This window comes from Alosa alosa, chromosome 13 (genome assembly GCF_017589495.1).
Source record: "Alosa alosa isolate M-15738 ecotype Scorff River chromosome 13, AALO_Geno_1.1, whole genome shotgun sequence".
Lineage (NCBI taxonomy): Eukaryota > Metazoa > Chordata > Actinopteri > Clupeiformes > Clupeidae > Alosa > Alosa alosa.
In genome coordinates, this window is record NC_063201.1 from 8,938,310 (window position 1) to 8,965,615 (window position 27,306).

A 27,306-nucleotide genomic window follows, 5' to 3' on the forward strand; every position below is an offset into this window, starting at 1 on the left:
TGTAATATCTTTACATTTCTTGGTCATATCCCATTGGAGTTATCTCTAGGTAGGCTATGAATCACCACAACCACTGTATTTGTATTTTAGAAGAAACATGAGCAAGTTCTACCTTCCAGGCATTTTGGAATTAAAAATAGTGCAATATTAATCCCATTTAATCCAAATAAACAAAATTATATTTACATTAAGTTTACAAGCATCACAGTACAACATGGTGGTAAGCTCCTGTGATCTGTTAAAAATGAAGTCATGGTGTCCATGGCGGTGGAACCGTAGAGAGCATGTCGCGCAACAATGATACAGCAATGTAGTAAGGAGGCGCGTTCTGGGACCAGACATGAATTAATGGGAATCCTGTACGGGAGAAGAGCGCGGAGAAGAGAGAGGTGACCGCACACCAGCAGCTACCAGCTCGAATGGTCACATATTACCAAATCACACGCGTCTGACGTAGGCGCTGATTTTAGAGGAAACACGCGAACCAGAGAGGAGCCAAAACGAACATATACCAATATCCAATGACCTTACTGGATGTTTGGATTTTTTTCAGGCTTTAGGAAAAACGTATTCTAAGTCGCGACGTATCCAAGGTTTAATGTATATAGACACTTTATTAGAGATGATGTTCATCGCTGAAAACAGCGTAAAGTGGCTGCACAATAGAGCATCTCGCATGGCGCGTTTAATTGCGGATTAAGGCGAATCAGACGGAGAGAAGCGGAGAGGCACAACAACAAGGAGTCGTTTTCTTTATTGGTGGGAGTAGGGGTCGGATTGGGAGAGACGAACTAAGGTTGGGATCATCGCTCGGATGGTGGTTCGGTGGATCTCGCGACCATGCGACGACGGTGCTGGATGATAGTACTGGTGGGGATGATGTCCTACTTCAACCCGGAGAGGGCTTTAGGAGCCCCGCAGAGAGAAGGTGAGAGGTGTCGGTGTGATGATAATGATGCTGAGGAGAAAGACGGAGTTGGGGGTGGAGAGGGGGGGGTATGAGACGATGAATAAGGGGTAAATATTGTGGCCGTTTCGCAATACAAGCAAATATAATAGCCACGTTTGTTTGTGTTCTTTTTATTCCAACGAAAGACAGCTAGGCTATAGGCTTCCATTTGGCTATTAAATCATATTATTCAGACTTGGGAGATATTAGAGCATAATGCAACCTTATCAACGCAGAAAATGCTTCCAATATCTAACATGGATAGAATTTGGACGCTGATAATGGATGCTCATGGTCAAAACTGCCCTATAGCCTACATCAGTCGAAATAAGCGAAACGACGAGAAAAATGCGGGTTTCTCTCCGTGGCTATGTTTTTACTTGAGGTAGACAGATTGAATATTTAAATCCTGTGGTTTCCACTTGCCTTTGTTTTCATAGCCTATGCAATATCAGGCTAGGCCTGTGTTCCAGTGGACAGCCTGAGCCCACCATGAGATGAGGCTTATTTAGGGTGATATTCTGGTAGCCTATTTGTATTGTTATGATAACGTGCAAGGATGCCTCGCCTTACAGGCCGCGTGTGTTTATTTGTCTGAGGATGTACACCCCTACCCAAAGCAGAGGAAACGCGCAGATAGCCTATGCACCATTGCTATAATAAAAGGGGTATTGAAAAATGCCGTTTAATAAGCTAAGAATTCGTTTAATTTATTTTAAAACTTAAACGGTCTGGTTTTAGTTTTTTTCCTTTTCCATGTTCCTTTTCCATGGTGGATATATTCCATCGGCGTAGGCTAGAATACTGCTAATAAATAATAGCAGGAGTGATAATATTTTTTTTATTTTAGTTGGCTAAATGTATTCAGCCGATATGTGACTGCGTTGCGTTAGCGTTGGCATTTCAGATATATAGCGAAGAATTCCAGCATATGCCCCTTAGTATTGATCGACAATCAGAAGTACGCCTAATGAACTTCAACATGCAGGGACTCAGTAGTGGAAGCTTGTGGACTGAGAACAAAGTGAGCACCTATTTTAGGACACTGATAGGGAGAAAGTGCTGCATCAACGGCGCTCATATATGATGGCTTTGCATGGCTGACTCGCGGAATTTCCAGGAACGTTCCAGCTGATTGCATCCTCACGTGCCTGATGGAATCCCGCGTATTATTAATCATTTATAAACAGGTCCATGTAATGATGCAAAGAAGACGATGAGGACCCCTAGGATTCCTCGTATTTGATGTTAGATTTGGCATTGTTAACGTTCTGCACAGATTTAGCCTACAGTTAAAGCAGAGGTTTGTGTATGAAAAAGATCAGGTGCATGAAGTCCGTGCTAGGTTGTTGTGCTCACACTTAATCACTTTACACCTTGGTATTAAATGTAAGTGTTTTGCAGCTGTAACATCTGGTGTGGTTGCCTTCTTGGTGTGAAGTTATACTCAGTTGTGGCTTTTGCAGCATCTGGTCTATGTAGGCCCCTGCTGGCTTTTGGTAGGATACTCATTGAGTGTGACAGAGCCGATGTGACTGCACTTCTTATGACTGTGGACTTAGCTGGTCTTGAAGACACTGTAATTCAGTGCGTGCATCTTGGCAACCTTCAATGTTCCATATGTGAAACGATAAAAAGAGGCATTTCAGATTTCACACAGATCTCCCCTTTCTAGAGTGATGGTTTACGGTAGGCTATGGATGTGCAGGAATGCAGCAGCAACTCTACAGTGACAGGTCTTTTAACCATCAACCCTCCCGCCTTCTCTTTTTTTTTCACAGATGCCTCACTCCCACAGTCAGCCCATGTTGAGGTACACTATTAAAGCTGCCCCTCCTCCCTCTCTCACCTGACACCCTCCCAGTATTGAAATCATTTCCTCTCTGTTCTCCAAACTCCATTCCTTAGCGCCCCTCCCCCCCTCCCCTCTCCGAAAGACAAGCCCCCGCTCTAAAAAAGCCTTTTTCAATAGCACCCCACCCTAATCTTCCCTAACCAGAGTGACTTCTCCTGATTTCAACTTCTGTTTGGTAGTCTCTCCTTCGTGTGCTTCAAAGCTCCCTTCTAACCCTCTTAGAAGAGTCTGTGCTTCCTCCTTTGAATAAGCTACCCAATGAGACAAGTGCATTGGGTTCGTCTGTTTCCAAACTCACCCGTATTACCTTCTTACCGTAACCCAAGAACTCTTCTCTTCCTCTTCTGACAGTAGGCGTCTGGTATGACCTCCCAGCTTTCCTGCCTAATCCACTCTGTCCTTTTCTTTGTTTTGCCTTCTACTCCGCTCTATTCCTCTCTCTTCTCTATTCCTCTCTTTTATTTCTCTCTCTTCTACTCCTCTCTATTCCTCTCTTTTATTCCTCTCTCTTCTACTCCTCTCTTCTACTCCTCTCTATTCCTCTCTTTTATTCCTCTCTCTTCTACTCCGCTCTCTTCCTCTCTTCTCTATTCCTCTCTTTTATTCCTCTCTCTTCTCTATTCCTCTCTTTTATTCCTCTCTCTTCTACTCCTCTCTATTCCTCTCTCTTTTATGCAAACATGTTCTCTGCTTCTCCTTCCTCTTTCTCTCTATGCCGTTGTCTGGGACTGTCCTGACCACGGAGGGCATGTATGTGTGTGTGTGTGTGCGTGTGCATTTCTCTCTCTCTATGCTGTTGTCTGGGACTGTCCACTGAGGGCATAAAGGGCACAAACGGCAACTGACTCTGGAATAGATTTAGCCCCGATCCGTTCCAGAGCCAGCTTCTGTGTGTGTGTGTGTGTGTGTGTGTGTGTGTGTGTGTGTGTGCGTGTGTGTGCGCGTGTGTGCGCGCGTGCGTGCATGTGCGTGCGTGTGCGTGGGTGTGCGTGTGTGTGCGTGTGTGCGTGTGTGCGTGCGTGCGTGTGTGCGTGTGTGCGCGTGTGTGTGTGTGTGTGTGTGTGTGTGTGTGTGTGTGCGTGCGTGCGTGCGTGCGATGTGCGTGTGTGTGTGTGTGCATGTGTGTGTGGGAGGTGTTACAGGCCTACTGACCCCATCTGTGCCTTCTCTCCTCTTTGTCACCTCCTCCTCAGTCTCCTCGTCCAGCAGCGGCTCTCTCTCCCCTCCACCCTATGCGATCATCCTCATCTCCTGCTCCGGCCTGGTGTCCTTCGTCCTGCTCTTGCTCACCTGCCTATGCTGCAAGAGGACAGGAGTGGGCTTCAATGTGAGTAGCTGCTCATTTCTTTACTGCATGCTGCATGTGGACTATGGCTTTGTGAAGTGTGAGAGAGGGGAAGCAGGGATGTAGTGGAGGCTAAACGCAAGTAAACACAGTTTATCCAGCTCTGAAATTTCAGAAATAGAGTTTATCCACCTCTTATTAGAGTTTATCCACCTCTCGTTTATTCATCAATTCCAACTTTTAATCCAAAAATCACACTGTATTATGTGTACACTCATTAACACTCTAGGAACCATTTAATGCCACTTGTATTGTTATAAACATTGGACAATAACCTCCACCATCATCAAAGATGTTCTGATTGCCTTTTTTTAAAAATCCGATACCGCATGGCGCAGTCAAGTCAATTGGCTTAAGGGTTTTAATCTTGAATATGTGCATGTGTGTGTGTGTGTGTAAACTCTACGTGTACTGTGTGTGTGTGTGTGTGTGTGTGTGTGTGTGTGTGTGTGTGTGTGTGTGTGTGTACTCTACGTGTACTGTATGTGTGCATGTGTGTGTAAACTCTACGTGTACTGTATGTGTGTGTGTGTGTGTGTGTGTGTGTGTGTGTGTGTGTGTGTGTAAACTCTTAAGTGTACTGTATGTGTGTATGGGTGATAGGGAGGGAAGGAGAAAGAGAAAAGGTAGAGAGGGTGATAAATCATGTAATCTGAAAAGAAAGAGAGGGGTGTTCAGTTGGTGAATGCACAGCACAGTGATACGGATGTGAGTGTGAATGTTTACATCCTCGGCGAGGCCCACAAAGTGTGCTCCACAACAGATGGCACTTATGTCACAGTGTACTGATTGCCCCCTCTCACTCCATTCCTCTCTCCCTCCCTTTCTCTCTCTCTTTCTCTCTCACACACACACACACACACACACACACACACACACACACACACACACACACACACACGTCTTTCCCTTGTGTTTTTATGCATTCTCACTCACATACAAATGTGTTGTTTTCTTCTCTCTCAAACACAGATGTGTTGCCATCGCATTTTACTTTACCCCAGTCATCCTCTCTCTCCATGTTTTTGCTGTTAAGTTTTTTCTCCCTATTTCTTTATTGTCGTTAATCTTTTCTTTCTTTCTGTAAGGAGTTTGACAATGCTGAGGGCGAGGAATGTTCCGGAGCTTCTAGTCCGCTGCCTGAGGACAGTCTCTCCTCCTGCCCCTCACTGCCTGAGGTCTACACCCTCCCTCTCAGGGAACGGACCAACTACTCTGCCCTACCCAATGGCATGGGTATGGCACACGCACGCGCACATACACACACACACACACACACACATGCGCGCACACACACACATGCGCGTACACACGTACACACACACACACACACACACACACACACACACACACACACACACACACACACAGTGTTGTGCCAGTTCACAGCTTTTCTGAACTAGTTCAAGTTCAGTTCATACATGCTCAAAGTGAACAGTTCACGTTCAAAGTTCACAATTTTAATTCTGAACTAGTTCAAAGTTCAGTTCATTTTACTTTTTTCGTGAGATATTTAAATAAATACTTTTTTTCACACTACGAGCTAGAAATCACTATACGTTCTTTTAAGCTGCTCATTAGACAATTGCTCATGACACTGCAATTGTGGGTTTCTTACCAGGTGATGAAACTTGCAGCAGTACAGACAAGGTAGACCAGTTCTATACTTAGTGCAATGAAATCCAGCCCTCGGCGCTCTCGTCGTTGCCTGCTACGCGGCGTTGCTATGCCTACCCCGCTCTGCTGCAATTCATCACGGGTAACGTTGTGTGGAAGCCAGTATGCTATTCAACTATTCTCAGCCGGACACTACGTTGCCCGCAATGCATTGCGCACACATGTCAAAAAATTTCTGTCTGGTGATACATGATTTAAGCGGCACCAGCGAGAATACAGGAAGGAGGAACTTTCTCTCGTTGCGTTTCAAAAGAGAAAACAGATGTCACTCAGTTAACAAATTCCAACGTTCATTTACAGTGATGTCTGCCGTTCATGACACATAATGTGAACTAATTCACGTTCAAGTTCTTTATTAAAAAATGTGTTGCGTTCAGTTCAACGTTCACGAAAAAATTAGCGTGTTCAATGAACGCGTTCTTTTGAACTCGTTCATGCACAACACTGCACACACACACGTGCACACACACACACACACACACACATACACACACACACACACACACACACACACACACACACACACGTGTATACTGTACATAAAAACATATAATACAAATGTATATGCATTCAACAGCAGAACTGTAAAATCTTTTTTTCTATATTGCTTTTGTCTTTTCATAGACTCTAAGTCCCAAAGTGTCAGAAGGCACGCACTCAACTATCTCCAAGAGATTGGAAATGGCTGGTTTGGAAAGGTAGATGTCACCCTTGATTCCTGAGTGCATTCATGCATCAAGTGCCAGTCACAGCGCATGCATATTAGATGTATTCATTTCACTGTGTTACATTTGTTTTGTATTTGTGTGTGACACCATCTTTTTACTTAATATTCAAGCTGTGGTGTAGTTAACTGTGTGTCTCTCTCACTCAACTATCCTATTCATCTTCTTCCCAATTTCCGTCTTCTGTTGGCTCCATCGAACAGTAACATTTAATCTACTCGGTCACACTTTCTGCACTAGGCAGAGTTTTCTATTTTCTCTCTCTGTCTCTCTCTCTAACTCGTCCATGGCAGAGTGACCTGGATATGGACGCTCTCATCTCTGAGGTCCATCTACTAACTGCTAGCATTTCCACCGTCCTCCATCACACTCACACACAGCATCTTCCCATTACACCTGCTTTTAAGACCCAGTGTTAAAAACGTACATATTTTCAAAAATAATTTCAATACGTTTTGTTTTTCAACCAAACTATACATTTTATTTTCTTTCTTTTACTTCTTTCTCACTTGTACCCTCTTTTTCTTACTCCCCTGTTCTGTCTTTGTTGCTATGCATTTCTATTCACTCTCTTGTACTACTTTAATGCCCCCCATTCCCCCCTCCTGTCCTGTTCTGTCTTTGTTGCTATGCATTTCTATTCACTCTCTTGTACTACTTTAATGCCCCCCCCCATTCCCCCTCCTGTCCTGTTCTGTCTTTGTTGCTATGCATTTCTATTCACTCTCTTGTACTACTTTAATGCCCCCCATTCCCCCCTCCTGTCCTGTTCTGTCTGTCATAATATATGTTTATGACACTTGTTCCACTTGTTCCTGTCCTCAGGTGATCCTGGCGGAGGTGCTAGGGGACTGCGGCTCCGCCCAGACTGTGGTAAAAGAGCTGCGGGCCAGTGCCAGTCCACTGGAGCAGAGGAAGTTCCTGGCAGAGTCAGAACCCTACAGGTTAGAGGAAACCCATCACGCAGGCGCCATTTTGATTCATCACGTGCAACGCGTGGCACTTTCAATAACTCAGTTAATCTCAGCCAGCCATAAATGATGGATGAGTACAGTATATTAGACTCCAGGTCATATATCCACTGAGGTATTTTTAGGCTTACTGCCATATGATAATCAACTCACATTCTACAGAGGAGTAATTAATATGATGATGCGACAGCATTTTAATTACGTATTGTTTTATGGTGATTAACTTGGCTTTTTTAGATTATGCATCATAAATGTGTGCAGGAGGAGCCAGTTGACGATCTTATCATGACACATTTTAGACTGTGTTTCTCTGTTCTCACATGACCTATTTCTTCTGTTCAAGTTGGTAATTACATCCGGCTCGCTGTCCTTCTCTCTCCTCTTCGGGCTCTCTCTGTTTCAGCTGCCCGCTGTCCTTCCCCTATTTTCCACCGTCCCCCGTGTGGCGCCACTCCCTGTCTGCCCCTTTGCGTCCACATTTATGTCTGTTTCATGTGACCTGTGAATATTTTGGGCGCACAGATGTAATTTGTGTATAAGTATAAGTATATATACTCTTTTGATCCCGTGAGGGAAATTTGGTCTCTCTGTATTTTATCCCAATCCGTGAATTTGTGAAACACACACAGCACACAGTGTACAGTGAGGTGAAGCACACACTAATCTCTCAAGCAGTGAGCTGCCTGTATCAACAGCGGCTGGGAGGGGAGCAGGAGGGGTTAGGTGCCTTGCTCAAGGGCACTTCAGCCATGCCTACTGGTCGGGGTTCGAACCGGCAACCCTCCGGTTACAGGTCCGAAGTGCTAACCAGTAGGCTACGGCTGGCCCTACGTCTGTGTGCGCTTGTGTTGTGTCACTCTCTTTCTCTGTGTGTATTCATATATATGTGTGTGTGTGTGTGTGTGTGTGTGTGTGTGTGTGTGTGTGTGTGTGTGTGTGTGTGTGTGTGTGTGTGTGTGTGTGATTACCCTGTTATCTAGTTTTAGTCTAATTGCCATGGGTTGTTCTGTTTCTGACTTCCAGAAGCCTTCAGCATCCAAATGTCCTGCAGTGTCTGGGCCAGTGCAGTGAGATCACCCCCTATCTGTTGGTCATGGAGTTCTGCCAGCTGGTGAGACACTCAACACAAATAAAGACAAACGTTAATCCAATTAACACTTCATAACACAGGCCCTCTTCAAGATGTCTCGCATTACACTGAATTTAACCCCTTAAGATGCATAATGTAGCAATTATTTCACTGCTGTTGTACCAGTAGAACTCAAGAGTTATCTGTTAGATATTGAACTTGAACTTGATTATTCATAAACTAATCATTATATACATAATATTCATGTGTTGCAGTGGCATACCAATGCAGCTGTACTAGCTGTCTTATACGATCTTAAGCTCCCTATCTGATAGCATCATCAACTTGATACATGGAATAATTCATGGCTCACTTAGGCCTCTTAATGTGGTTTCCAGGGCGACCTGAAGAGGTATCTGAGGGCTCAGAGGAAGTCCGATGGCATGACCCCTGACCTTTTGAGTCGTGACCTGCTGACCCTGCAGCGGATGGCCTTTGAGATCACCTCTGGCCTTCTCCATCTGCATGAGAACAACTACATCCATAGGTATGAGAGTCAGTTCTATGTGCATCAATTTCTTATAATGGCAAGATGGACTTCAGATGGAGGTTAGACTTGTGTGATTAGTGATTAGGTTTAGCACCTACAATGCCCTTATTAGATAGCAAAATCAGTTCGATTTTGCAGCTTCTCAGCTGCTGCCTTGAAAATGCAGTCTTTAGATATTGCATTAAGGTCCATCACAGAGTAGGAATCCATGCATTATTCTACTAAATGAAAAATACCTAGAGGACAGCGATCCCCACATCTGTTGAAGTTGCCGATCAGTCAAGTCAGTTTGGCCGTGTTCAAATTTTCATTTTAAGATAATTTAAGAGAATTTATTGACAATCTATTTATTTAATAGCTGTCAGAATATAACAAGAGAGTATCCCTTTAAGCATGATTTGATTTCTAATATCCTGTCTCCTTTTGTCTGATATCTGCTGCTTTTCTTTCCTTCTTTCTTTTGTTTGTCTAAACAGTGATTTGGCTCTAAGAAACTGCCTCCTCACATCTGACCTCACTGTTAGAATAGGAGATTATGGTCTGTCACACAACCACTACAAGGTATTTAACTTGTGCCTTACATATCTTCATCATATACACATATACATCATATTAGACATAACATACACATATATGCCATGTGCCATTCTCATCTACAGTGCATCATATGCACAGGACATCCAAATATACATCAGTAGTGTAGTATGTGTAGTATGTAGTACATCAGTCTATACAATGTATGGCTTAAACAAAATAAAAGCATAACTAAGGTGCAACTGAAGCATGAATATTAACATGTCATTCGTATTATCAGATTGTATTATATACTGTATATTATTCATATTATCATATCATATCATAATACAGTATTACCCAAGAGTGTCATGTTTTTCACTCATCTCTCTGTATCTGAATGTGTACACGTATTAGGAGGACTATTACTTAACACCAGATAAACTGTGGATCCCTCTCCGCTGGATTGCCCCAGAGCTGCTGGAGGAATACAGAGGAAGTCTGATTGTCACTGACCAGACAAAGACCAGCAATGTCTGGTACGGAAAAAATACTCAACACAATATATGTATTTTTTTATTTATGTTGTCTTATTGATGTCTGTTCAATATAGTCTGTGCAATTTTGTCACACATTACAGTGTTTACCATTTTATGTGGATTATTACATATCCTATATATTCAAAATAATAACAATGATAACCATTCTACAACAAGAACACATTACATTTATATAGGGCTTTTCGGGACACTCAAAGCGCTTCACAGTGAAGGAGGAACTTCATTAACCACCACCAATCTAGTGTTCTGAAAGAGAACTTTCTGTGTTTGAGTGAATGTTTTAGTGCTCTGAATCAGCCTACCCTTTGTCTACTGTGGCTTAGTGTTTTGCTGAGTCACTGCTCCTTGTTGCTTATGAGCATCATGTTCATCGCCTCTCTCTCTCTCCTCCACCCTGCAGGTCTTTAGGTGTGGTGATCTGGGAGCTGTTTGAGTTCGGCTCCCAGCCCCACAGACACCTGAGCGATGAGGAGGTTCTCACCTTCGTCATCAGGGAGCGACAGATCACACTGGCTCAGCCACGACTCAAACTCTCCCATGCAGACTACTGGTCAGTCCAGCAACGGCATGAAAACATTCAGTAGAATGAACACACACAATAATTACATTGTATCCAATATGCTAATTATTAACAATAAATACTTTCCTAAATGAACATTAAATATATGATTTAAAAATAGAATGTTTTAAATGTAAAATCTGTGACAATACATGCTTAATAGTCTGTTATGAAATTGTTAAAGCATGGCATTAAGGCAAAGCATTACATTATTTTTCATATATATCATTATGTCTATGAATATATCATATTACTCCGATATGTTAATCTTGCTGTTTTGTGTTTGTTCAGGTATGAGGTCATGCAGTCTTGCTGGTTGCCATCATCTCAGCGTCCCTCAATCGCCGAAATCTTCCTCCTCCTATCCTCTCTGCTGGCTGCAGAGCGCCGAGTGAGCCGCAGAAGCATGGGTGATGACGAGGATGAAGAAGAGTACGAGGAAGAGGACGAGAGAGGGAGAAGAGGGGAGAGCGAGGATTCGTTTGAGAGGCGGTGGGATTCCCTCCGCCCACCAGCCTTCCAGACAGTGGCAGGGGAGAGACGGAGGGAGAGAGAGTACGAGAGGGAGTACGAGAGGGACGATAACGGCTACCGGGGTCATAACGGCTCTTTCCCTCTGCTGGACCCGGTGGGAAACAGCATCGCCCCCTCCTCCTCTGAGCTCGATGACATCCTGACCGTGACGGAGACCAGCAAAGGGTTAAACTTTGAGTATTTCTGGGAGAAAGCCCACGGAAGGAAAGGTTACAAACCGCTCCCACCACCTCAGCCAATCCCAACTCCTAATTCAACGCACAGGCAGTCCTTGGACACACCTACCGTTGTCCCGGTGATCAGTGCTCGGAGCCCTTCCCTTGCTAGCGAGTATTACATCAGGCTGGAGGAGCACACTCCCCAGGACAGGTCCCCCACTCTTAAAGGCAAAGTGCCCTCTCAAAGGACAGAGTCCACCTCCCCCGGGGACTTGGAGCTTGTGGAGCTTCAGAGCGGAATGCTGGGAAAGGAAGAGAAAGGACAAGGTTCCGTCCAGACGGTACAAACCGTGAGGTCTAGCGAGATCCAGGTGCTGGTCCCAAACACTGGCGTGGTGGAGTTCAGCAAGGAGAGCAGCAACAGAGTCACAGACTTCACTGTGGTAGACATTGGAGAAAGGGGGAGTGAGAGGGAGGGGAGATCAAGGCAGTCCCATGGCTCTCAAGGGCCCATCCTCCCCCCAAAGCCCCGTACCGTGCCGCCCACCGCGGGTAACCTCCTCCACTCTCGTCCCCTGCCAGCACCGCCTGTTGGGTACCACCGACTAATTGGACTGGGTCACTACCCTGGCACCTCCTACCCACTTGGCAAGGGGCATGGAGGAAGTTGTTCAGTGCCAAAGGCTACCTTTGACCATTTAGGGCTGCACCGCCATCGCCAGACTATGCCCCCCTCACCCTCTCTCTCCCCCTCTATACCCCAGTCCTCTGGGGGCCACTCCGTATACCCCCCGCCCCAAACCTGCCCCCCACCCCTCCCTCCCCATTACAGAATCCATCGGGCTCCTTACTACCCCGGGGAACCTTACACTAGTCGCTATAGATCATTGCACTTACAAAGAGACCCACTGTCCTGTGATTATCTCGAAAAGAGGCCCCTTGACAAAGGATTGACACGTTCACAGTCTTTGTACAATTCTAGGGGGGCTTCAGAAGCCCAGTCGAGAGACATAGAATCCCCGGTCCACAGAGACTCTCCGCGTTCAAAAATGACTCGCTCCCAGTCTACAATTCCTACAATCGAAAGACATTCCTCCTCCAGCCCAAACTACTCGGACGAGGACGACTCGCCATTCGAATCCCCAACCCGACTCCACGGAGCGACCACCGTCCAACACACCAGCCTGGCGAACGAACGTGACTCTGCCACTGACGAGCTACTGTCCCGGGGGATGAAGCGCACACAGTCCCGTCTCGCCACCATCCTGCCAGCCATATGGAGAGAGGACGAGGAGATGAGGGAGCGGGCAGAGGCGGCCAGGAAGTCTCCCATGCATCTGTTCCTGACAGAAATCTCCAGCGTGAGCGAGTCCACAGACTCCAAAATAGATGACACAACATGGAGCCCCGATGGTCAGACGAGACAAGAGGCAAAAGCAGAGAGAGAGACCATTGGGAACATTCACTTTCCTCTGCGAGGGATGCGCCGCTCCCAGTCCCTAGTGACAGAGCTCGGGTCTGCAGCGAGGACATGGGACAGCGACATTCTGACAAGCACAGACTATGGGAAAGGATCCGTCAAGAAGGACTTGTTCCTCACTGAAATCAACACGGAGAGGAGGGACAGTGAAGACCTGGGCGAGGACAGCTATGAGAACGCCAATCTCTGCCCCACTGGTCTGCCTAGTTATGCTGAGGCTGAAGAGGCCTTCTCAAGAGGAATGAGGAGATCACGATCTCTGCTATCAGAGATGTCTGAGCAAGCAGAGAATGAATCCAGCAGGAAAGGAGAAATGACCAGAGAGGAGTTCTTGAAAGAGATCCAGTCTGCTGAGACGTTTCTCACAGAGATCATTACCAGACAACGCAAGCAGGAAGAAGCCTTGGCCTCAACACCCCCCACATCTCCTGAGTATGAGTCCATATGCATCGACCCAGAGGCTGGGCAGACCATAACTTTCCAGTCTGAGAGACCAAGCACTGGGACAAACAATGCACCCGCCGATATGAAGGAGGCCATTTATGCTCAAGTTACCAAGCGTGCAAAAAGGAGCGAAATTAAAGTCGCCATGCGTCCAGATATTCCAGTACTACAAATAGGTTCTGAAAATTATGCTGCCAAACTGGAAAGGAAAAGTACCAGCCCTGGCTCTTCCTGCCTCCCTTCTGAGTCAGGGAATGAAGAAGCATTTGGCAAAGATGCAACCAGTTCACATTTTCCATCAAACCACGAAACTGCCATCAAACCCAGAAGCTTGGAATTATCTGGGGTTTCGCCAAGAAATGGTCTTTTTCCTGACCAATGTCTGCCTGGTGCGAAAGAAGATTCATTTTCGCAGAACAATTTCACAGAGACCAACACGACACAGGCCAGTGAGGTACTGCCGCCAGAGGAGAATCAGGAGAAGACACGTTCACTTGATTCAAGTGAGAGGACTGGAGAAGATGTAAGAGATATTGATGATGTGTTTAGTTCTAGATTCCCTCTCAGCTCTCCACCAGAGATCATGCTGACAGGCAACAGCACTAGAGTACTAGAGCAATTTGATGCAGTAGAGGGAAACGAAGAGGGCAATAATGCACAAACCATTAACACGTCCACAGTAATCGCAGCCGGTACTGAAAACACTGTAGAGCATTCAAAGCATTGTGTAAATAAGACCACATTTCTAGATCTGTCCAATGATACAAGTATGGCTGATACTGAGGGCTGTGATGCAGAAATGTGTACTGAGATTGGTCAACACATATCAGATCACCTCAGCTCACCTACCTGTGACCCATCATATTCTACAGCCAAGCCGTATCCCGTAGATTCTGCAAACGATTTAAGCACAGTCTCTCCTCAGAAAGAAAGGGATGATGTACACACTAGTAATTCTGTGTCACCTAAACCTAACCGGCTGCCCTCGGCTTTGATACCAGACTGTGACCAGAAGCTCTCTAGTCAACAGATCAGACCTGCAGATCCATGTTTCTTGCCACTAACCTCTCCACACCAGACCACAGCTAACCAGCAAACACACACTGATTCCACTTTCATCTCGTTGACTTCCACCCAACAGACACCTACAGACTCCAGCTTCTCTCCCTTAACATCCACCCAGCAGACCCCAACCGACTCCGGCTTCTCCCCACTAACATCCACTCAGCAGACGCCAACCGACTCTGCTTTCTCAACCCTCACCTCCGCCTCCAGCTCCACAGACTGTCTAACAGCTGGAGACCTAATGATGGCGGGTGGGTTAAGCAGTGGGTGGAGAGCCTTGGGTGCGGAGACGCCTCACAGGGACTCGGCTTACTTCTCCGACAGCGACTGGGAATCGGGAGAGGGAATAGCCAGAAGAGTCGGAGACGGACTGGGCTTGGGCCGCCCAGGCAACAGCCGAGGAGGAGAGAGGGGAACACTGGTGGGGATCGAGGAGAAGATGGAGATCGAGTATGAAAGGGGACATGAAGGAACAATGCATGATGAGGCTGTAGTCATCAGGGAGGAAGACAAGATGGAAACCGATGAGGAAAAACACCACCGATGGTCTGAAGAAATGGTATTTAATAAGGACAATATGATAGAGAAGGATTTAGTCACCTCTGAGTGTAATGATTATGGACTCAAAGAGATAGAGGAGCCAATCAATGAATCGAAAGACACTCAAGGTAAAGCTAATGAGGAGTTTATTGCTAAGTTGTTCTCCAATTTGGATGATGAACCTTTCAAAGGGTTTCCATACAGCTGCAACAGCCAACTAAGCTATGAGGCATTTTCACAAATGGACAAAGTGGAGATATCCAACGTTCAGTCAAAAGACAACACATGCTATGACCCATCTGAGGCAAACCCGTTGTCAGTGCCGCCGAAAACAATCCCTCCGTTTGAGCCTCAAAGTGAGAGTCATTTACAACAGCTGTTGGATGAAGAAGTCAGAGAAATTCAGCCAGATGTGAATGAGGTGACTTCAGGTTCAGTTTTGAAGGAATTAAATAGTGGATCAAGCCAAGAAGGGTTACTGGGGCCAACAAGCACGAATCCTGACAGCAGTGAGTCTAGGCTGTCAAGGTTTTACAATATTAACACAAATGACTCCAACCCCAGTAACAATGCGCAAGAGAATTTTGAGGATCACATGAGTGATTCAAAAGAACATGCCTGCAGATCCCTCTTCTCTGACAGAAGTGGTGATGAACCCACAACAGAGGACATTCATACATTCGAAATGCAGAGTGACGATGCTAATGAGCTTGGTCTGAGGAATCTGAGTTACTCAGAGGACGTTAATGAAGTGAAAGCCATGGCGAAGTCAGAGTGTGAGAAACAGCTGGCAGCTGGAGAGCTGTGCTTTTCAATGAAAGAGGTATCGCGAGGTGAGAGAGATGTTCCAGTTACTCAGAGCGAGCCCTCAGGCCCAGCAGGGACATCTGAGGTAAACAGCAACGGAGAAGCTAAAGAGCTGGAGCTTAAAACACAAGAGCTCTGGAATACCCTTGAGGAGGATGAGGGAACAGGAGGCTTTGTTAAAGGGGAGCTAGACTGCCACCGCTTCCAGCAAGACAATTTGCACCTTTGGCCAGCAGAGAATGACCAGTGGGCGTCAGCAGAAACTCGGAGGCCTGAGGCAGAGCTGGGCTCTGAGTTTTTCTCGAGCTCTTGCAAAAAGGCCTGGGGAGAGAAGAACGGCCTGGACATGGGTCGAGAATTCTGGGACGCAGAAGCCAACGACGAGCTGGCAGAGAGCGAGCCTCACCCCACAGCACGCCAGAAATTTGAGGAGGATTTTAACGACGAAAGACAAGGACATACTGACCACGCTGAGGTGGAGGGAAGATCACTCTCAGTGCAGACACCCATAAGTCAAGACTTTACGGTCTCTGAAGGGCCACACAACCTTCTCCAGCAAGCAGACATACAGCAAGAAGAGGAGAACATTGAAGACCTAGACCAGGGGAATCATGTGGATTTAGCTGGAGAAGCTATGGAAATTGAAGTTGAAAACATAGAAAATCCCGGTCTGGACCTTCCCAGCTCAGTCAAGATCAGACATACAGACAGTGCTGAGGATAGCTGTACTATAGTCCAGAAGTACCCAGGATTCAACAGCATTCTGGGAGATAGTCAAGCAGAGGAGAATCAAAATTTTAACAAACTTAAGGAAAATCATGTAACAGACACTGTAGATGGGAGTGAGGAGCTGTGTCCTCAAACGCCATACTCCAGTGAGAGTGATTTTGGTGCTGCAGGGTTTGAAGCCGATACAAACAGAAGCCACATTCCTGACTCTGGTCATAACAGTGAATCTTTGGTCGAGATTCAAAATCACAGTGCTTGCATAGAGGATGCAGAAGACCATGCTTGCCCACCAACTAAAAGAAAGAAGACAGGGGATGGCGTCTTTGAAGATGTCAGGGAAGAAAGCAGGTCTGATTCTCCTTCATGCCCCAGCCTCACCAACACTGCTGATCCTTGCAAGATGCACAGTAGTAACACACAATGTTTAATGTCTGATTTGGTGTCTGAGGACATAATTCATTCTGTACCTCCATCTCTTTCGCAACACGACAAGTGCCAAAGCCCCACGAATTTCCCCAATGTTGTGCACCACATAGAGATCAAGGTGAGCTCTGACAGTGAGCTTAGCGTGGACAGCACCAGTGCAGGCCTTGGTGCCAAACGGGAACAAGAACGTACAGTTTCTCCAACTAGCGAGGTTCCCGCCAGTGTCTCACCCCAAGCACCTCCAGTTGTCAACACCATTAGCAAAGGGATCTCGGCCAACATCAGCATCCTTCCTGTGCAAAGACCAGAGTCGACTGACCTGAGAGAAGAGCACAACCACAAAGATCCAAACAGTGCCAGTGAAGCTCCCTTAAACAACACCGCCAGCCTTTCCCAGAAGGCCACCCACCCACAGCTTGCGCTCGGCTCCTGCGGCGCCATCCCTGAACTGTTGATCTCTGAGTGGAAGGACCTGGAGGAGGAGCCCTTGGAGGATTTTGAGAGACTGGAGCAGCTGTGCCGCATCTCTGGAGATGAGGATTCCCTCGGAGATCTCTTCCTGGGGAACCTGGAGCTGCTGGAGTCTCTGAAAAAGACCCCGGAGCAAAGACTAAAGAGCAGGAGTGAGAGTAATAATGAGGACGCAACGTGCTCTGAGGCAGCTAAGCCATCGGAAGAAGAAGATTCTGGAAGACTAGAAATGAAAAAGGATGTTGACTGTTTGTCAGACACTTTACGAGCCAATTCTGAGGAGCAGGGAAGATATGATGGCTCTAATCAGACCTATAGTCCTGAGTCTTCCTGGGGAAAGCGTCTTTCTCCTGACATTAACAGAAAGACTCTTCAGACTACATCAAACCACTCACCAAGTCATGCTGGTGAGGGAGCAAAGGGTCAACAGTCACTGTCAACGATGCCCACAAAGAATGGCCTCATGATGCAGGCAAGAGAAATAGCATGACACTTTTGAACAACACAATATAACATTAATAATAATGTAATTCAAAATTGTGATAATACTCCTTAAAGGAGCTGTGTGGAGTTTTTTTTAGTTCAGAACATTCACAAATAACCTAGAAACGGCAACAAAATTTGAAGTAACAGTCTACTCTGTGTCGTCCAGATGGCACCAGGCCTGCTGTCTTGCGATGCCACTTTGTACAGTGCGTGGTGATGTATATACTGCTTTGTAAGTCAATGGGAGAGTGCTGTGTGGCTGCGTTCAAGACAGGTCACATCAAACAGTATTCCACATCGCTCCTTTAAAGCAGTCAAGTATTCAAAACCAAACAGAACGCACACATGTGAACGGTCATCTGTGAAAGTTTCTTCTGTCTCTCTCAGGTGTGTGAAGAGAGGTTACAGTACTCACTCAGTGAGAACGTTCAAACCAACGTCCTTTGGGGCCCCGCCACGGTCAGCGACAGTGTCGTTCTAAGACCGTGGAGTGATACCGCTGTTACGGAGCAGGAAGAGGAGAGCAACAGCACTGCAGACAAACAAACCACCAAGAGGTAAGATTGACCAACTCCCTGTCAGGGCGATGATAAACTATACGAATGCTTCTGTGATAACCATGCGGCAGACTTTGTGTGGCCTAATGGATATGCTGAGTTTTGTGTCCCGGTGGTAAAACAGTCTGACAAGGATAGGCTATTTATAGAGGTATTAGGCTGGTTGGTTGTTTAAATTCAGGGGTGTGCAATCTTGTGCAATCCAAATGGGGGCCGCTTGTGGTTGCAGGTTTTTATGGACTAGAACATCTGATTCCACTTAAGTAAACATCTCTGAAGTTCCTTGGAGGAAAGATAAAAGTCCTCCAACCTGTACCTTCATTTTGGGTGAAAGTACATGATAATCTACATACTATACATGAACCACATAATGCTTTTAAATAAATGTAATGATCAAATTTAGACTGTCTCATCTAAAAAAAAGCCCTTTTTCTGATGCCCACAGCAAAGAGAAGCCTGAGGCGGTTGATGCGTCTTTGCTGGAGAAGGAGGCTGCTGAGGCCCCATTGGAGCCACTGACTGTTCTTGAGCAGCCCGAGATGACTCCTTCCCCACCGGCCGCAAACCAGGCAATGAAAGGTACCGTGAGAGGATGCAATAAGCAAAGCAAAGCATCCTGGAATCTTGGCAGTGTTGGTTTTCTGATACCATTGAAGTAGGAATGTTTGGCATTCCTGTCCCAGATTTGATGATGAGGACAACTCCAAGGGTCAGAAAAAGAAGGTCTTAACATCTAGAGACAGCTGTGTGGTAATCTGACTAATGAGAGGGAATGACTTCATGGTTAACATTTTCAGACAAATTAAACAGAACTCCAAATACCGGTAGGCTGTCCTTGGGAAAATTTAGTAGTGCAAATATAGTAGTCCAATATTTCAAAAGCTTTCTACATGTGTTTTTACTAGAGCGGAGCCAGCGACAATAACAAAAAATGTTATTTGGCCGCCATTTGAAACTTTAATGTCACCATTTTACATAATGTTAGCATTACTTTAATGTGGTTGTGCATATTTAAAGAGGAGGGGGAGGCTGAATTGAAATCCTTTTACCATGTTCTTTCAAAATGCACATAGATATTTATGCTTATTTCGCGTTTGTAGGTACCAGGTCATATACCGAATCACATTCAATAGGCCTACCTTTATCACATAAAGATAGGCTTCAAATTGTGTGAAAACAACAAGTTGTGTATATTTTAAAAGGGGGGTGAATTGGAATCCTTTTTAAACAACACATAGGGTTATGAGCGCTCCGCTCTAGAATCTTTGGTTATGACTATGAGGCAAAGACGTTAGCCTTGCTTTGCCTTGCCTTACCTTGAGGTCCGTGTAATTTCAAGGAAGTTTGCAAGATAACTCTGCTACAATTACAACATTTGCAGATTAGATGTACCTAGGCTGTTGCAGCACAATATTTATATTTGTGCAAAACGCTCTTTGTTCAAAAAGGTATACTAGCGCAGCCAGCCTGTTTTCACAACCTGTAAACCTTGTCCCCATCACCATGCAGCGAAGTTGCAAGGCTGGTCCTCCACATACAGGTATATGGGTAGGATACGGCAGGGAAGGCGCACCAATCTCCCTATTACAAGTTTGTTTACCATCAAAATGATTTCAAAGCTGTTATATTAAGGTAATAAACTTACATAGGATGCCTTTAAGCCTCCTCTGGGCCCACAGTTGTACTGTTGATATTGGCTGTTAGGACAGTGCTGTTGATGTCTGATCATTGCACCTGGTACCTCCAGTGAGACCTCACAGTTTTCTCTGTCTTTCGCTCCGTCATCATACCATCCTCTCTTTCAGCTAAACTGGCTCGTCTCTCCCTTTCCTTGCCTCCACTCGCTCTCTCCCTCCCTCTGTCCCCCAATCCTAAGGTAGGCTTTTGGGAAGGGGGGGAGAGCAGAGACAGAAGTGGGAGAAGGAGGGGGCTACCAATAGGAGGTGATCCTGATGAAGATGAGGAAGAGGAGGAGCAGGACGATGAGACGCCCAGGAGAGTGATTGTTGTCACGGAGACTGACGTTGATAAGAGAGTGGGGCTGAGGAGTTTACTGAAGTCGCCACGAGAACCGGTAGACAAAGAGAACAGGGACAGGGGAAGGAACGTGTCCTTTTTTGATGATGTCACAGTCTACCTCTTTGATCAGGTACACTATCTAAATTATTTTTAACAGGATGTATATCTCGTCAAGTCAGTAAATGTGATGTTATCAGCCAAATACCATCAATTTATAAGCATTTTCTCTAATGCTTTTTTTGTTTGTTTTGTTGATATTGTCTTTCAGGAAACTCCAACAAATGAGCTGGGGTCTTGCTCCACTCCCACGAGTCCATCAGCACCTGGAAAGTCTCATTTTGATGGATTTGGTGAGTCCGCTCTGAAAATATACCCACATGCCTATCTAGTTATAAGAAGGTATGATCACAGTCTGTGGAAAGTGCTATAAAAACAGACTACAGAATGTGTGTGAATCACTTCTTTCCTACATAGAATTCACAGATTCATTGTTGTTATTGTCATGTAGATTTTCCTTTAGAATGATGAACTCTTGTCCTGTTTTTTGGCTAAAATTAGGCATTGCCTCCAGCCCACCCACTCAGAACACATATTTGAACAGATCAAAGCTTTGCTTTGGAGTAGTATAATTATTTACAGCCTTTATTTTTAACTTGGGAAATGTTACAGATACAGCCTTTCCGCATTTTACAGGGTGATTCTTTTATGGTGAGATCTGTTACATTAATGTGAAATGCTAAAAATCAATCATTCAGTCACATATTCATAATGTTTTGATATAGTAAAACACAAATCTGACATTCATTTGCATATATATTCTGTATGCTATACAAAGAGGTCAGTCCCGTCTGAAATATTTCTTTGACTTATTAAGTGATGTATTATGTGTGTTTTTGTCACCACCTCCTATTATAACAGAAAAAATCTTGAATGAATGACACCGATCTTCATACGCTTCCAGTGAGCAAAGGACCCACGTCTTACATGCAAAACTGAAAGTATTTCATCATAACAGTGTATTAATATGTATACAGACAGAGTGTTTATGTTTCATTTCTTTGCATCAGGTACAAGCAAGATGAGCAAGAGCAGAGACCATTCCACAAAAGCAAGATCTCCCACCGGCTCCTCCCGTGTGACATCATCCCGTTTCACCGTTAGTCCCGCTGACGATCCTCACTTAGTCTGATTACATAGTCTCTAATGTAAGGACCGAGCTGTCAGTCAATATTGGAGGGGTCCTACGTTATTCAACACTACCCCTCCTAGCACTGATGCCACTACTCTCTGTTATTTTTTAAATGAGGCAACAGAAAGACTCCTTTTACTGAAACTGGAAGCATCCCAGGATTTACTGTTGGCAGGATTCTTGACGTTTGTTTATATGTCTCAATATCCCTCAACGCCATGTTTGAGGAACATATAGACAGAAATGAATGACCATATGTGTCAGTAACTCACATTGCTGAAGAGTCTGGAGTTGGCCCATTCTCTAATAGTCTAACAGCTATGCAATGGGAGTCCTCTCGTGTACCAGCTTGTATTTTTGAGCATCTAACCTTTGTATTTTAAGGCACTTTCTTTCCCCTATTACGTGTGAGCTTGAATTAATCTAACTTGCATTTGTAAATTTGTTCTCATGGCAGTCGTCATCTGTGTTGGCTTCAGCTGGAAGGGAACATGACTATTAAAAGTGCAGTACTCTCTGATCATTTGTATAAATTAATGATAGTGACTCTTACAGGTGTATACAACCTCATTTTAGAGCTATTTATTTTAGATGAATTCTTAGAATGCACGCAAAGATTAAACATGGATTCATGAGGTTTTATTTGTTTATTTATTTATCTGGTCATTCATTTATTACTGAATTAATTTATTTACTAATTTAATTGTTTTATTTGTTTGTTTTGGTTGGCCTGCTCCTAAGGATTGCATAATGATGTAGAATCACATTATTTTTGAGATATTACATTTGCCAATTAAGACCTTTTTTGGTCTATGAATTCTCTTCAACAAAAGTACAGTAAAATATTTCCCCATATCTTTTCAATGCTTTCACATGTTTTACATTAGTTGTAGCCTTTTGTAGATGTCAGCTGTCGCTATGTACAGAATGTGTCTTATTGTGTGTTTACCATTTATTTTTTAGTAATGCTATATTTCTTTGCCATATTTTTTCAAGTAATGTAGCTTAGCATGACAAAAAATTAAATTTGCAAATATAATATAAGTTTACTAATCTACTCCTTCATTTTGTACACCTCTCCATAGTAGTTTAGTTCCAGCATATGTTGAGTCTGTTTCAGCGTCAGTTTGATATTGTATTGTTTGAATAACAAATCTCACGACACTGTATAAAGCTGGGGAAATAAAAACAACATGAAAACTGTGAAACATTTATGGATCTGTTTGATGACAATAAATTGTACTGTCTTATAACTTAGTGTTTACAGTGTTCTTACTTGTTAAAAGGCTATGCAAAGATGCATGCGTTGACATGTGGACTTGTCATCACCAAAAGAAAAATCAGTGTGGACCAGACATAAAAAAAAAACATTCAGATAAAGAAAGATAATGCTTGTCACATGGGGTTGTCAAATCAGTGTCAGAATAATAGACTGTATAAATAAGGCCAGAATAAAGTAGGCCTACATGTTGAAATCATGGATAAAAAAGAAAGTTCAAGAAAGATTAATTCATAATATTATTATTTGCCTACTGTCCCCCCACCAGTGTCTCTCATGCCCTCCTTCTCCAATAGGGTAGAACCTATGGAGAAGGAGGGCATGTGTGTTCACTTCGTGCTTTGTGTGTTCACTAATTCACGGATGGGGTAAATGCAGAGACCAACTTCCTTGTACAGCTTACGCAAGTACTTGGCCTAGAAACCTGATTTACATTTACATTAGAACCATAGAGACAGTAAACAATCCCAAAGTCCTTTTATGTTTGGCAAGTCCCTCCACTCCACAACGCACTTTGGGCACTTATCGGGCATTTATTTCAGGCAGAACTGCGCGTGCGCAAAGTGTCACGACACCAACCTCGCCAGCTGCGCAGTAGCTCCGAGATCACAACACACGACTGGCACGATGTATTTACAACATAGACAACTGCCATAGGCTATTTGCCTTACGAACTAACACCATACATTTCTATGCGAGATTCTTTGTGTGCTGTCTCCTCATTAGAAAGTCTATGTCTACATGCCTTGAAATAAAATCACCACAAATGCAGATTCCACACCTCCCAATTGCTATTTTGTAGCCTATATATAATTGCATTCATGTTTGTGTGGTTTAGCTTATAACTAGGCTATGCCAAGGGCTGTGTAGGCCAAATATAAATATTGAACTATGCCAGAGAATGTCTCCTCATTAGAAAGTCTCTGACTACATCCCGGCCCATGCCTTAAATAAAATCACCACAAATTCAGATTCAACATTTTAACAATTTTGCAGATTCCACATTTTAACAATCACCTCACAATTGCTATTTTGTTGCATTCATGCTTTACTGGGAAATCGGCAATCAGTTGTCTTTTCCCATCATGCCCCTTTACCGATGACGTATATTTATTGCGACTCGACGACGCATGAACGTCTTGAATTGTGAATTCAACATTGCTGGAAACTACAGACAAGACGCTTGAGACTTCTCAGTTATTCTTATACGTACCACTCTTGGAGTAGTTCTTATAGTTTTACTGGAGATAAGCTAAAAAGGTACGGTTTCATTTTCGTGCAATACGTTTTAAGCTAGCTAACGTCACTAAACCTGTTCGCTAACGTTAACTGTGCTGTGTATGTATGATATGATTGAAATAAAACGAGCACCTGGTTTACATCTAGCTCATTTTTCGTTTCTCATGTGTATTTCAATTAATAATGTATGTCAGTTATATGAGTATATGACCGCCTGTTCGATAACGCCACATAAATCATTATATCATATTAAGAGGTAGGTTATTTATAGTTGATTATTTGGGTTAGGCTACATAGTCGAATACAGGTTTGGCACAGATGTGCCGTATTAATAGTTTTCTAGAAGACATTTGTGATGGACATGCACAGAGCGTATGTACGTCAATTGCTACATAAGTGTACTCTTCGTTTGCAGATGTCTCTGGCTGACGAACTGCTCGCTGACTTGGAAGAGGCCGGTGACGAGGGAGAGGATGGACTGTATCCTGGCGAGGAAGGTGGAGGAAGCGACGGAGAGGTCGAAGAGAGTGTGGTTGCAGCCGGCCTAGAGGATATCCCCGAGGAGATGGAGCTGGATTACAGTGGGGCGGAAAGTGTCACATCTATTGCAAAATTACGCCACAGCAAACCTGTGAGTTTGTTTACGTATTTTCGTACAATTACCTATTAAAATCGATCACATGTGACTGGTCTGTCAGACAGCTGAACTCCTTTATGCATTTTACCCAGTTTTCAGAAATCACGGAGAAAATTGCAGAATATGTTGCCAAACAGCAACAGACCAAAGAAGGTTGGTAGTCGTTTTTTTTATCTGCCTTGTTATAGAGATCTTTCAGCACGGTTATCCTTTTAATGTTTTTTCAATTTATGATTCAATTATTTCCCCATTCACAGTGTCTGGACCTGTTGAGTCAGACCCGGAGTACAAGCTGATCGTTGCTGCCAACAACCTGACCGTGGAAATTGACAATGAACTGAGTGAGTTCCTGTAGTTTGTCTTAGCTAAGAAAAATAAGATGGCATGTGGGATTCCTGCCATCATAAGCTTTCTCTGGAGTGGATCTAGTGCAGGGTTGAATGTGTTCTGCTGTCAGCTGGTGTTAGAAATGTGGAGGGGAACATCAGAACATCCTGCTTCATTTTTCAACATACGGTAGGTTAATGCCCTTGTTGTTTTCTGACATATACTCATATACCCTCTCTCTCACACAGATATCATTCATAAATTTGTGCGCGACAAGTACTCCAAGCGATTCCCGGAGCTTGAATCTCTGGTCCCAAACGCACTGGACTATATCAGGACTGTTAAGGTGAGACACTTCTACAAACAGCAGAGATAATATGACTGTTCTGAAACAGTCACTTGGCAAAAACTGACTTCATCTGTATGGGATGACTTTAGTACCATAGAACATGTACAGGACAGGTACAGTAGTCTGTGGTTCTGCAGCAAGGTTATTAATATTGTAGTTCAGCGGGCAATCAAATGACACCCCTTGTCCAGTGAGTCAAGAGCAGTATTGTTACCATGTATGTTTTGGTCCAAGCTGTTTTGTTTGTTTCCCGGTTACAGAGCCAGGCTTGTACGAACACACACACTTTTAAGAGACCACATCTAGAATGGACAGCTAGAGACTGTGAGAAGCAATCAGATGAATTGGACAAAAGTATACTGGATTAGAATTGTGGCCTGTACATTTAGTGAGAGGCAAGATTCATTTATGTAGTGGACTCATGTCTGAAGTGGTATCAGGGATGACCATAGGTGATATCACTGACATTGATGCATCATCATGGCTGACCATGGCCCTCTCTGCTTGTCCTCAGGAACTGGGCAACAACCTGGACAAGTGCAAGAACAATGAGAACCTCCAGCAGATCCTCACCAACGCCACCATCATGGTGGTCAGTGTCACAGCCTCCACCACTCAGGGGTAAGCACAGCAGAGAGCCACTACTCACAGGCCAGGGCGGATCGGGGTATCAGGGTTTACATCACACATGGGGATAAAAGTAAAAGATTCGAGTCCGGCAGAGGGTTTACCTCACATGATTAGGAATACTTTGGTATACTCAGGCAGTGGACGCAAATGTACAACTTTCATTATCATGGATAATCTCCCCAGAAGGCAGATAGCTCTGACCCAGATCCGGTGCTTATCTGGCCGGGGGGCGGGAGGGGGTTCCTCCGTGATTGAGAAGTGTCTGAGGGCTCTGGCACTCAGTGTGCCCCAGTTTCATTCCCAGTGCTGTGTGTATGTGTGGCTGTTGTTTATTTTTAAGTCTGAATCCCAGGCTAAAAAACTTGACTGCTGTTCCCTAGGGTGATGCTGGGAGACGATGAGCTCCAGCGATTGGAGGAGGCCTGCGACATGGCTCTGGAGCTGAACCAATCAAAGCACAGAATCTATGAGTACGTGGAATCCAGGATGTCGTTCATTGCCCCAAATCTGTCCATCATAGTTGGGGCGTCGACCGCAGCTAAACTTATGGGTGAGTTGAGTGCTGCTGTCCTGAGACTTAAAGGGAGATGTACATATAAGTATTTGGTCTCTGCATTTATCCCAATCCGTGAATTAGTGAAACACACTCAGCACACAGTGAGGTGAAGCACACACTAATCCCGGTGCAGTGAGCTGCCTGCAACAACAGCGGCGCTCGGGGAGCAGTGAGGGGTTAGGTGCCTTGCTTAAGGGCACTTCAGCCATGCCTACTGGTCGGGGTTTGAACTGGCAACCCTCCAGTTACAAGTCCGAAGCGCTAACCAGTAGGCCACAGCTGCCCCCTGTACAGTGTATCATCAAGGGTGTGTAGAGGCCACTTAACCTGTCAGCCTGTATTTTTACACAGACAAACACAGGATTGCACACAATCTCACAAGAAATCTCTCTCTCTCTCTCTCTCTGTCTCTCTGCCTCTCTCTCTGTCTCTTTCCCTCTCACTCACTCAATCACACTCTCTCGCTCTCTCCCTCTCCCTCCTTTTCCAGGTGTTGCTGGTGGCCTGACTAACCTCTCCAAGATGCCGGCATGTAACCTGATGCTGTTGGGGGCCCAGCGGAAGACCCTTTCCGGCTTCAGCAGCACCTCTCTGCTCCCCCATACAGGCTA

General features: G+C 44.7%; 2 protein-coding genes across 3 annotated transcripts in view; both read left to right on the plus strand.

Annotated features, from left to right (window-relative positions):
* The first annotated feature begins 369 nt into the window (after positions 1-369).
* On the plus strand, positions 370-22,931 carry lmtk3 (lemur tyrosine kinase 3). 2 transcript variants are annotated; one of them, XM_048260766.1, is made up of 16 exons: positions 370-928; positions 3,998-4,131; positions 5,238-5,385; positions 6,451-6,524; positions 7,377-7,495; positions 8,546-8,633; positions 8,990-9,138; positions 9,618-9,702; positions 10,072-10,193; positions 10,615-10,764; positions 11,065-17,899; positions 18,301-18,470; positions 18,916-19,049; positions 20,276-20,619; positions 20,758-20,839; positions 21,557-22,931. In XM_048260766.1, the coding sequence occupies exons 1-16, from the start codon at positions 841-843 to the stop codon at positions 21,676-21,678; spliced, it is 8,844 nt and encodes a 2,947-aa protein (XP_048116723.1). In that variant the 5' UTR covers positions 370-840; the 3' UTR covers positions 21,679-22,931. The 2 variants fall into 2 exon arrangements, with proteins under 2 accessions (XP_048116723.1, XP_048116724.1); XM_048260767.1 differs by having other exon boundaries at positions 5,241-5,385.
* Positions 22,932-24,083: 1,152 nt separating this feature from the next.
* The window catches only part of prpf31 (PRP31 pre-mRNA processing factor 31 homolog (yeast)), a 12,010-nt gene continuing 8,787 nt past the window's right edge, over positions 24,084-27,306 (plus strand). Inside the window, exons 1-8 of the mRNA XM_048260657.1 lie at positions 24,084-24,217; positions 24,612-24,827; positions 24,926-24,986; positions 25,091-25,174; positions 25,409-25,506; positions 26,024-26,130; positions 26,520-26,689; positions 27,186-27,306. The exon at positions 27,186-27,306 is cut by the window's right edge and continues 37 nt beyond it. Coding sequence (XP_048116614.1) covers positions 24,612-24,827; positions 24,926-24,986; positions 25,091-25,174; positions 25,409-25,506; positions 26,024-26,130; positions 26,520-26,689; positions 27,186-27,306 — 857 coding nt within the window. The 5' untranslated portion in view covers positions 24,084-24,217. The remainder of the gene's footprint in view (positions 24,218-24,611; positions 24,828-24,925; positions 24,987-25,090; positions 25,175-25,408; positions 25,507-26,023; positions 26,131-26,519; positions 26,690-27,185) is intronic.

Excerpts from the sequence above, each read along its gene's own strand:
- lmtk3 (XM_048260766.1), top strand. The coding sequence starts at position 841 with ATGCGACGACGGTGCTGGATGATAGTACTGGTGGGGATGATGTCCTAC. Across the intron at positions 7,496-8,545 it reads GCAGAGTCAGAACCCTACAG|AAGCCTTCAGCATCCAAATG; the intron begins GTTAGAGGAAAC and ends TCTGACTTCCAG. Across the intron at positions 20,620-20,757 it reads CAGTCTACCTCTTTGATCAG|GAAACTCCAACAAATGAGCT; the intron begins GTACACTATCTA and ends ATTGTCTTTCAG.